The sequence below is a fragment of the Caretta caretta genome, chromosome 19, assembly GCF_965140235.1.
Source record: "Caretta caretta isolate rCarCar2 chromosome 19, rCarCar1.hap1, whole genome shotgun sequence".
NCBI lineage: Eukaryota > Metazoa > Chordata > Testudines > Cheloniidae > Caretta > Caretta caretta.
The window spans coordinates 9804981-9816294 of NC_134224.1; the positions used below are offsets into that span (position 1 = coordinate 9804981).

Consider the following 11314-nt stretch of genomic DNA (forward strand, 5'->3'; position numbering starts at 1 on the left):
ATCAAGCCCCATAGTCTGTCTGCTTCATCAGGGTGTCACTCCACTTGCAGCTAGAGTTGCTCTACTGAAATCAGTGGGAGTTTCACTGCCATGCAGGGATGAATCAAGCCCTAGGATTCTTCCCTGCACACATGTTGCAGAAGACTTTAAAAAAAATAAGTTCCTACTCTGTACAGGGAAGTACAAGCTGACCACGAAGCCTTTAAGATCCAAATAGCAGCTCAGACTGGGCACAGAACTGTGCCTTCCTTTTCATCACGTGCTTCCAGGAGGGCAGAGTTTGATGGGAACTGCGAGTATTTTTCCTTAAAGTACTGCAGCGCTTGCTACCTCCTTTCTGGGGCATTCGGAGCTAGGTAATGGCATCCCCTAAGTGCTCAGTTGTGCATGCCAGTAGCTTTGCCGTGAGGTGATGGGGCGGGCAAACGTTTTGGCCCGAGGGCCGCATCGGGTTTCAGAAATAGTATGGAGGGCGGGTTAGGGGAGGCTGTGCCTCCCCAAACAGCCAGGCGTAGCCCAGCCCCCGCCCCCTATCCCAGCCCTGCTTCTCGCCCCATCCGCCCCCCCGGGACCCCTGCCCCATCCACCCCCCTGTTCCCTGCCCTCTGACTGCCCTGCCCTCTATTCAACCCCCTGGCCTCTTACCACACTGCCTGGAGCACCGGTGGCTGGCGGCGCTATAGCCGTGCCGCCCGGCTGGAGCCAGCACCAGGTCAGGCCGGGCTCTGCAGCAGCAGTGCCCCAGGAGCTCGCAGCCCACCCGCCCAAAGCAGTGCACTGGTGGCCGGGGAGGGGGAACAGCAGGGGAAGTGCCAGGGCCTAGCCTCCCAGACCAGGAGCTCAGGGGCTGGACAGGAGGGTCCCGCGGGCCGTAGTTTGCCCACTTCTGTGATAGCAGGATGCCCGCTACCTTCATGTAGGGCAAGGCATGAGGCCAGAATGCTGTACGCCTTAAAGGGAGCCTGGTTGAGTGATTACAACAGAAAGCTGAAGCTGGGGGCCTCTGCCTCCCACAGGCTAGGCTAAGCAGTGTTGCTCTCAAGGATACTTTCCCTTGACAAGCATTGGGAATGGTGGATAGCAGAGGAGGTTATAGGGATTTGGGGAGGGTGAGCGCTAACTGAGCAAGTGATCTGTGCTGAAGGCACAAGTTGGTGCCTTCTTCTAGGTTCCCTGTGGCTCCCCGTTCCCTATTCGAACGCTAAAATTACTTCAGAGTGAGATAAAATTTCAAAAAATGTAATAAATTAATCTTGCCATGTGATTACAAATTTAAATTAGTAACTACTTAATCAAGGAACTGGGTTTTGACTGGTGGTATGTGACCAAATAGGTCTCAGATCACCCAGTGCCCCATCCCTGCAATGGCCAGACTGCTGAAAGAGCTAGGACATGCCACTTCCTGACCCGAAGCTTCCTTTTTGCGCACTACACTGTGACACCTCACCCCGCTTCCACAGTGGGCTTGATTCTCTGATAAGGAGCTGGGTTGTGACTGGCTGTAGCTGACGTCTCAGTTCGCCCCCAAATGACACATCCCTGTGGCAGTTGTTTTGAGATGAAGAGATGCCGCAACCCAGAGGTGTGAGCCTCTATTTCTGGTCTGACCTATATTACCCCCATTTTTATTTTGTTTTCCTTGGTAGTAAACATACAATATGCATGTAAAAATCAGCACAAAGCAATATCCAGCCAAGTTGTTGCAAATCCAGCTGCAGTGTTTCCACAGGAATTATGGGATAGCTACACAGGAAGAAATCTGTCGGAGCGTTGCTGTGGTGTTAGATGAATTAAGAACAGGAAAAAAGGGCTAAATGTGTTTTCGATATAAAAATGTGTTATGATTCGAGTTGTGGCCTTTACTCGCTGCACAACAAAAACGATGATGAAGGGCCCAGTTGGCTCTGAAATAATCCATGTCTGGTGGCGGGCTGCAAACATCTAAGGCCTAGTTCTGCTGCTCTGAGTGGTTTCTGATGGCTTTGCAGAAAACCGTGTGCACCACTGGAGTGCTTACTAACTGTTGGAAGGAATACTACAACGCTACACTTCCAGCACCTGTGTCACTGCAGGGCTTATTGAAGATACTACCTACAGTGGGGTAGCTACTGCCTCTCAGGGAGGTGGAATACTTATGTTGGCAGGAGAAGCCCTTCTGTTGACCTGGCTCTGTCTACACGGGGTTAGATCAGTTTAACTACATTACCTAGGGAGGTGGTGGAATCTCCATCCTTAGAGGTTTTTAAGACCTGGTTTGACAAAGCCCTGGCTGGGATGATTTAGTTGGAGTTGGTCCTGCTTTGAGCAGGAGGTTGGACTAGATGACCTCCTGAGGTCCCTTCCAACCCTGATATTCGATGATTCTGTGCATTCAAGTCACATGGATTTTCCACATTCTTGAGAACAGTTATGGCGCCATAAGTTTGTAGCATAGACCAAGCCTAAGTTAAACTAGCTGGTGTCTTTAGTGCTGCTGGGATACTCATATAACAGCAGCATGGCTTTGGGCACTTCAGTGGAATCTGGAGAATTCTACCTGTGGCTACAATATCTCCCCCTCTGGTCTTCTTTTAATTCCAAACTTTCATCACCGAAGGCCAGCTCTCACTTTGACCAAGCTTATGGAAACCTATCAAATGGTTCCCAGGGTTGTATGGTATCCCAACAGCCTTGTACCTAGAATGACAACACGTTTGCTTTAATAAACTCTTCTGTTTACGCAAATAATTTTGATGACTTCTATTGAACTAATCAAGATTTGAAACATTTTAAATATTAATGCTATACTCAAGTTACATGGAAAAGTTCTATAGAGAGGGCAGCTTTTCTGGGTAGGGGCATTTCATTGTTGTCTGAATAGTCCATGAATGGTATTTGAAAAGACACAGATCGCCACTTTGAGATGCATCCACCAAAATGCATCTTTTTTTCTTCCAAATTACTTGTTGTGCACAGAAATCTCTGACGGAAATAGCCGAGGGTCAAATTTTTGAATCTTTCAGTGCTCGGACTTAGCTACACGTGTGGTGAGGAAGAGTCCCCGTGAATGAAACAACGGGCATTCAGTTGATGTGATCCTTTGCCCTTGTTCACTTTGACTCTGAACTTGTAAGAGAAGTTGCCATAACAAAAATATTAACTGAGCGATTGTTGCTCATAGGTGACCCCTAGATTTAAGCAGCCATAAGGATTTGTATTGCTTTTGCACAGAAAGGAAGTTTCTTCATGAATTTCTGCATAGACGTGCCGCATATTTTGGTGCCATCTCTCTCCCCACAAGGAGGTTTTTGTGGTCTGTAATCTTGATGGAAGCAACTACTGCACCAAATTCCCATGGGGAGGGGGAAACCTTGATAAAGGTGTATGTGTAGAAGAGCCAGTAAAAGGGTTTCACAGATTCAGAGGGAACCACTGGATCACGTAGCCTGACTTCCTCTATACCACTATAGAATTTCATCCAGTTACCTGCGTGCTGAGCCCAGTAATAACTTGTTTGACTAAAACACATCTAGAATGGCATCCACTCTTGATTTGAAGACAGTACAAGGAGCAGCATCCGCCACTTCCCTTGGCCAATGGTTAATCAACTTCACTGTTAAAACATTAGGCACTTTTTACAAAATTTGAATTCCAGCCATTGGTTCTTGGTCTGCCTTTCTCAACTAGCTTAAAGAGCCCTTTAATGCCCACTAGTTTCTCCCCTTGAAGGTATCTGTACACCGTAGTCAAGTCCCATCTCGGCGTTCTTTTTGATAAGCTAAACAGCTTGAGCTCTTCACGGGGAAGGCATTTTTGTCAGCCTTTGACTCATTTTTGGAGCTCTTCTCTGTGCCCTCTCCAATGTTTCAACATCCTTTTTAAAACCTAGACACCAGAACTAGATGCAGAATCCACCTCACCAGGGCCTTAAACAGAGGCAAAATCACCTCCCTGCTCCTATTCATTTTTCTTGTTTATACCCCCTAGGATTACGTTAGCTCTTGTTGCCGCAGGATCGCCCTGGGAGCTCGTGTTTAGAGGCTGGTCCGCTTCATTAATGACTTGGCTAATGGAGTGGAGAGCACATACATAAAATTTGCAGATGAGGCCAAACCGGGAGGTGTTGCAAGTACTTTTGGAGGACATTCAAAATGACCTTGACAGATTGGAGAATTGGTCTGGATTTCACAAGATAAAATTCAGTAAAGACAAGCGCAAAGTATGTTACTTACAAAGGAAAAACCAAATGCACAACTAGAAAACGGGGAGTTTTCTAGCTAGCTCGTGCTAGCGCAGAAAAGGATCTGGGATTACAGTGGATCACAAATTATTATGAGCCAACAAGGTGATACAGTTACAGAAAAGGCAAATAGTGTTCTGGGGTGTATTAACAGGAGTGTTGCATGTCAGCCATAGGAGGTAATTATCACTTGCCACGGGGCATGGGTGAAGCCTCGTCTAGCGTACTGTGTCCAGTTCGGGGTGCTGCACTTTAAGAAAGCTGGGGACAAATGGGAGAGAGTCCAGAGGAGAGTAACAAACATGATAAAAGGTTCAGTAAACCTGATCTACGAGGACAGGTTAAAAAAACTGGGCAGGGACCCGCTACATCTTCAGATACATTAAGGGCTGTTAGAAAGAGGATGGTGAGCACAAGGATGAGAAGTAACCAGCTCCATCTACAGCAAGGGAGCTTGCGGTTAAATATTAGAAAATACTTTCGAAAGGCGAGTTAAGTACTGGACTAGGTTACCAGGAGGTTGTGGAATCTCTGCCATTGGAGGTTTTTAAGAACAGGTTAGACCAAGACCTGTCTGGGATGGTCTAGGTGGGCTTGCTCCCGTCTCAGCAGGGGGGAGATGGATTAGATGACCCCTCAAGTCCTTGCCAGACCCTCCTTTCTGTGAGTCTTCAGAAAGGGGATGGTCACAGGGACGCAGCACCCGGGGGGGACGAGGGCTTACTTTGCCATGTCCACACTCAGAACCCCACTCACAGGGAGCGAGTCCTTTAGACGTGGACCCCAGTCGGTCCCATTCAGTGGATGACACCCCTGGGTGTAAACATTTTCACCCGACACAGATCCCCGCCCACAGGATTTTGGCTCGGGACGCTGGAACTGGGCGCCGCGCACAGGGAACCCAAACCAGCCTCGGGGGGGCGGGGGCCTCTGCCCACCCCGGCCAGGCCCCGCAGGGCCCCTCCGCTGGATCCTGTGCCGGGGCGGGGGCCGGCCGCCCGGGGGCGGGGAAAAGCCGCCGCCCGCCCCATCGGCGCCCCGCAGTCACACGCTGGGCGGAGGCAGCTTCCAGCGGCGGAGCGGAGACGCGGGGAGGGAGCGGCCGCGCGTCCGGCACCATGTCCGGCCTTCGAGTCTACAGCACCTCGGTGACCGGCTCCAGGGAGGTGAGCGGGGCCCGGGGCCGGCGGCGCCGCCTCCCCACGGGCTGCCCGGCCCCTCGGCTCGACGGGCTCGCGGGGCGGGGCCGCGGCACCTTCCCCTTCCCCTTCCCCTGGAGCGGCCACGGTCCTGCTTTTGTTCCGGGGGACGGGACCGCTCTCCTCCCGCCCCCCCTATCATAGACCCCAACTCTGCACCCCCCCATTGTACACCCTAGCGCTCCCCCGCTGTGATATCTGCACCCCCCACCATAGACCCCAACTCCGCACCCCCCATTGTAAACCCTAGCGCTCCCCCGCTGTGATATCTGCACCCCCATCATAGACCCCAACTCCGCACCCCCCATTGTAAACCCTAGCGCTCCCCCGCTGTGATATCTGCACCCCCCATTGTAAACCCAACCCCCATCCCGCTGTGATATCTGCACCCCCACCATAGACCCCAACTCCGCACCCCCCATTGTAAACCCTAGCGCTCCCCCGCTGTGATATCTGCACCCCCCACCATACACCCCAACTCCGCACCCCCCATTGTAAACCCTAGCGCTCCCCCGCTGTGATATCTGCACCCCCCATCATAGACCCCAACTCCGCACCCCCATTGTAAACCCTAGCGCTCCCCCGCTGTGATATCTGCACCCCCATCATAGACCCCAACTCCGCACCCCCCATTGTAAACCCTAGCGCCCCCCCACTGTGATATCTGCACCCCCATCATAGACCCCAACTCCGCACCCCCCATTGTACACCCTAGCGCCCCCCTGCTGTGATATCTGCACCCCCCATCATAGACCCCAACTCTGCACCCCCATTGTAAACCCAACCCCCCCATCCCGCTGTGATATCTGCACCTTCCATCATAGACCCCAACTCTGCACCCCCATTGTACTCCCTAGCTCCCCCACACTGTGATATCTGCACCCCCCATCATAGACCCCCAACTCTGCACCCCCCCATTGTAAACTCAACCCCTGCACACCCCACTGGGATATCTGCATCCCCCATCATACACCCCAACTCTACACCCCCCCATTGCAACCCCCCATCCTGCTGTGATGTCTGCATACCCCGTCATACACCCTAACTCCGCACTCCCCCATTGTAAACCGAAACCCCCTCCCCACATCCCACTGTAATTGCCACACCCACCCATCGTACAGCCTAACTCCCGCCCATAATACACCCCATCTCTGCACACTCCCCATTGTACACCCTAACCCCCCATCCCCCTGTAATGGCTGCACCCCCCCGTTGTACATCCTAACTGCACACCCCTCCCATTGTACACCCTAACCCCCCCCATCCCCCTGTGATATCTGCATCCCCCATAATACAATCCCAACTCTGCACCCTCCCTTGTACACCCTAACCCCCTTCCCACATTCTGCTGTGATTGCCACACCCCGCATCCTAATTCCCTCTGGGGCTGGGTCCATCTCCCAGATCCTGCCATGATCCTTGCACCTGTCCCAAATCCTGCTGTGATCGCTGTCCTTCTCTATTATACACCCTAATCCCCCCTTTCCTCCCACATCCTGCGATGATCACTGCACCCCCCATTATGCACCCAAACTTCCCATGGGGCCATGTCCATCTCCTGGATCCTGCTATAAATGCTGCACCCCACCTCACCCCATTATACACCCTATGGGGCTGGGTCCCTCCCCCATATTCTGCTGTGGTTCCCCATGGGGCTGGGTCCTTTTACCTGATCCAGCTGTGATCTGTGCAACCCCATTATATGCACTAATTCCCCCTGGGGCTGGGTCCTTCTCCCTGACACAGCTGTGCTTCTCTCCTCCCAAACTCACTAATTCGCCCTGGGCCAGGTCTCTCCAGCTGGGATTCATTCATCCCCACCCCCCCCAGCCACTCCCAATAGGGCTCTGTCTTCGCCATTCCTGTCCAGCAGTGACTGACTTCTCCCCAACACGCCCTATTTCCTGTGGGACTTGGTCCATATCCGGCTGTGACTTGTGATTCCTGTCCCGAGTCCCTGTTCGGCACACACCTGGTTTGTGTATGTGTTTCTGGAAACTTAAAACTCTTCGAACCTTTAGCCTGACAGTGGCCGAATCCCAAATTCAGCCACAGGGGAAAGTGTAACCTGCCTTCTCAATCTGTGTTTCAGATCAAGTCCCAGCAGAGTGAAGTGACCAGGATCCTGGATGGGAAAAATTTCAAGTATGAACTGGTGGATATCTCCCAGGATAATGCCCTGCGGGAGGAAATGAGGACCAGGTCAGGCAATCCTAAAGCCATTCCACCCCAGATATTCAACGGAGACCATTACTGTGGGGTAAGGCTCAGAATCCAGGTGGCTGGGCTCTCGGGACCTCAGAACCCAGGGGTTTGGTATTGACCTTGATCTCCCAGCCCGGGTGTGCAAATGACGAAGGGCATTTGAAAGGCTTTCTCTGGGGAGAGGTGTCTGGACATAGCGCTCCAGGCCCTCGTCCTTTAAGTTTAAAGGGCACATGGAGCAGGAGAGAAGGCGAACACGCAAACGGCATTGTGCGGCTGTCCTAAGGGGACCTGGCATTAGGTGGGAGAATCTCCTTCCTTAGAAGTTTTTAAGGTCAGGCTTGACAAAGCCCTGGCTGGGATGATTTAGTTGGGGATCGGTCCTGCTTTGAGCAGGGGGTTGGACTACATGACCTCCTGAGGTCCCTTCCAACCCTGATAGTCTATGATTGCTGAACCTTACCACTGCATTGTGGAAGCCTTCTACGTATTGCCCTGTCATCGCACCTTTGGCTGCAGTTGTCCGTTCTGAAAACTGCCAATGCATTTGCGATTGCGCAACAAATTCTATAGGAGTTTGTGAGGTGAAGCTGGTTCCGCTGGGTACTGAGTGGAAGCCACTATATTTGCTTGCCCTGAACCTGACGGGAAAGGCCACTGAGCTGTGACTTTCTCCCTCCCAGCACTTGTTCTGTTTGTGCACCTGGCTGCTGTGGAGCAGGGGTCCCCGCCTGAGCTGTGTGCCCCTGGTTTTGTTTCCGTCCCTGTTCTGAGCTAGTTTTGTTGCATTTTCTACCTGCAGGACTATGAGTTGTTTGTGGAGGCCGTGGAACAGAACACCCTGCAGGAGTTCCTGAAGTTAGCCTGAGCATTCCTTTCCCACCCTGGACTTTAACTCTGCATTCCCCACCAACTGCCTCTCTGATCACCTTAACTCCTAGGCCCTCAGTGCCATCCCGGCATCATGATCTATCTCCTGCCGCAGGGAACCCCATGACCAAAACCTCTCCCCTTTGCAGCTGCCTGCTTCCTCCCTCACCCCGATATTGTCTGACAGGGGTCCAACGCAGCTCTGATATCACTGCACATTCCTTCCAACCCAGCCGGGCCGTGCTCACAGTGCAGCTGCCAGTGCCTCTATAGAAAGGAGGTCACCTGAAGTAAGGCCGTTGGAAAGCCTAGCTATTCCTGCGCCCCTCTCCTCTGAGTGAGTCTTGTGCTTTAGAAGGGAAGGGTGTGGCATTGTGTGCTTCCTCTTTCACCAGCTGCGGGGCTGTGTAAACACAGCAGCTTGGGCTTTCTTCCTCATTCTGAGCGTAGAAATGCTGGCAGCTGAGGGCAGTTTGCTGTTTAAACTCAGTGCACAAGGATAGGGTTTGAATTCCCTCATCAGGCAGAGGGGGGAGGATGAAACAAATAAAACGACTTCAGTAGAGTGCAGAGCTCTCTGGAAGAGGCTCGGAGGGGGTGGGTGGTGAGGGCAGATCTGCTATTAGGGGACCCATACAGTTCCATTAGCACATTCCTGTACTGATGTGATGTGAAAGCTCCCTTTAGGAGCCCCTAGGGCTCAGGGGCTGTTCCAGAATGTCTGACGCTCCAGCCTTCCTGTCTTTCCTTTTTGAGCTGCCTTTCTGCAACCTGGACCAAGTGCATTTTGTTTTCCTGCCAAAAAGCATCTTTCTAACCACTATTGTCTTCTGAGATGCTATTAAATGCTACTAAGCCTTTCTTGCTGGCTTTGGTGTGGTTTTTTTAAATTGGTTTCTGTATTTTGATGCTAGATTGGGCATCATCCTCCTTACCAATTCAGAGGAGCTTAGTCAGTTATGCTCATTGCTATGGCCTGGCACAAAGATCTTGACTCTAGAACGCCAGCTTAAAGAACTTACATGAATGCCTTTACAATTCTGGAGTCTATTCCAGAATTGGTCCCAGTCCCCCTCTAAACACAAGTGAAATGTACATGGCATGGAGGGTGGCAAGCTGCTAGTGAGGAGAACACTTGTCTAAGTAGATGAGCAAAGACCTTAAAAGGGGATCCTTCCTATCTATGCAGTGGGGAGAAGACCTGTTTCCATCCACTCACTGAACTTCCTGTAGGTCAGGACCATGCAAGAAATCAGCTGGTGAGCTGGGGTGAGTGCATCTGAGAGGAGGGGTTTTGATGCAGGATTCTCTGGCGCCATCCTTTTACCTTTCTAATGCATTGTTGTCTGACCAAGGCTTAGCACAGAGGTGAGCAAACTATGGCCCACGGGCCACATCCGGCCTGTGGGACCGTCCTGCCCGGCCCCTGAGGCTAGCCCCTGGCCCCTCCCCTGCTGTTCCCCCTCCCCCACAGCCTCAGCTCACTGCGCCATCGGCGCGATGCTCTGGCAGTGAGCTCTTGCCAGGCAGTGCGGCTGCAGAGCCACGGTCTGACCTGATGCTCTGTGCTGCACGGGGGCATGACTGGCTCCAGCCAGCCGGCACGGCTGCCTGCCCTGGTGCTCTGGGTCGCACAGCTGGTGCTCCAGACAGTGCAGCAATGGGGCAGGGGAGTTCAGGGTGGTGGTCGGGGGTGGGGGTGTGGATCAGGGTCAGGGCGGGGAACGGGGGGTTGAATGGGACAGCAGAGGGCAGTCAGGAGCAGGGGTGGTTGGATGGGACAGGGGTCTGGGGTGGGGGGCAGTCAGGAATGAGAGAAGGGGTTGGATGGGGTGGTGGGGGGCAGTCAGGGGTGGGAGTCTGGGGAAAGTCAGGGGATAGGGAGGGGTGGATGGGGCAGGGGTCCTGGGGGGGCTGTCAGGGGATGGGGGGGTTGGATGGGGGCAGGGGCAGGGGCTGGGCTACGCCTGGCTGTTTGGGGAGGCACAGCCTCCCCTAACTGGCTTTCCATACAATTTTAGAAACCCAATGTGGCCCTCGGGTCAAAACGTTTGCCTGCCCCAGCTTAGCACTTCCCTAAACACTCAAGTGAAAGTTGACGGATGAGAAACTGTGGCTAAAGAACTGCACAGCTTAAAAGTGTTTGAACACAGGAGAGTGCTCGGGAGAGCCTAGTAAAAGGGGAAGGTGCCCAAGGGCTCTCTGCATTGCACAAAGGGTGCAGCATCTTCAGCCACAAATAAGCTGGAGATTTGTCATGTTCTCACACTGACTGGGTTGAAGGCTTTCCGGGACAGGAGGGGGTGAGGCTGGAATAGGAACATGGCTTAAGGCTCCCTCCCTTCATAGCCCTTCATAGGAAAAGGTGGGGTATGTTCTTTATTAGCTGAATCCTATGTGCCTAAGCTAGTCACAGAGATCGTACTCTGTCCTGCAGTGAAATAGGCTGACACAGAAGGGGGCTTGGGTCCTTAACTCTCAAGGCCTGGAATCCTCCCATCTTGTACTTGCCAGATCATTTCCATGTGTGCAAAGTGAAGCACAGCACCACTCAGCTGATTTGATAGTACTTTGCCCAGGGGATAAATGACAACATAGTACAAAGCCTGAGAACTGGGCCCTCGCACAGGACAGAAATGGGGGGAGTATGTCTCTCATGGGAAGGCAGAGATGGTTGGCACTATGGTGACCAGGCTCAGCCATACAGACTGGAAGGCTGTTAACACTGGACACTTGGGGTCTGTTTAAAGGAAGAAATGTTTCATGTAGAGGAAATGAAAGTATTGGCACCTCCTCGCTGGAGTGGCTCTGGCTGTGTCTC

At 52.6% G+C, this 11314-nt stretch overlaps 1 protein-coding gene across 1 annotated transcript; it reads left to right on the top strand.

Moving 5' to 3' along the window:
* Positions 1 to 5228: 5228 nt before the first annotated feature.
* SH3BGRL3 (SH3 domain binding glutamate rich protein like 3) lies at positions 5229 to 9354 on the top strand. Its single transcript, XM_048825943.2, has 3 exons — positions 5229 to 5385; positions 7511 to 7678; positions 8426 to 9354. The coding sequence occupies exons 1-3, from the start codon at positions 5338 to 5340 to the stop codon at positions 8489 to 8491; spliced, it is 282 nt and encodes a 93-aa protein (XP_048681900.1). The 5' UTR covers positions 5229 to 5337; the 3' UTR covers positions 8492 to 9354.
* Positions 9355 to 11314: the final 1960 nt, after the last annotated feature.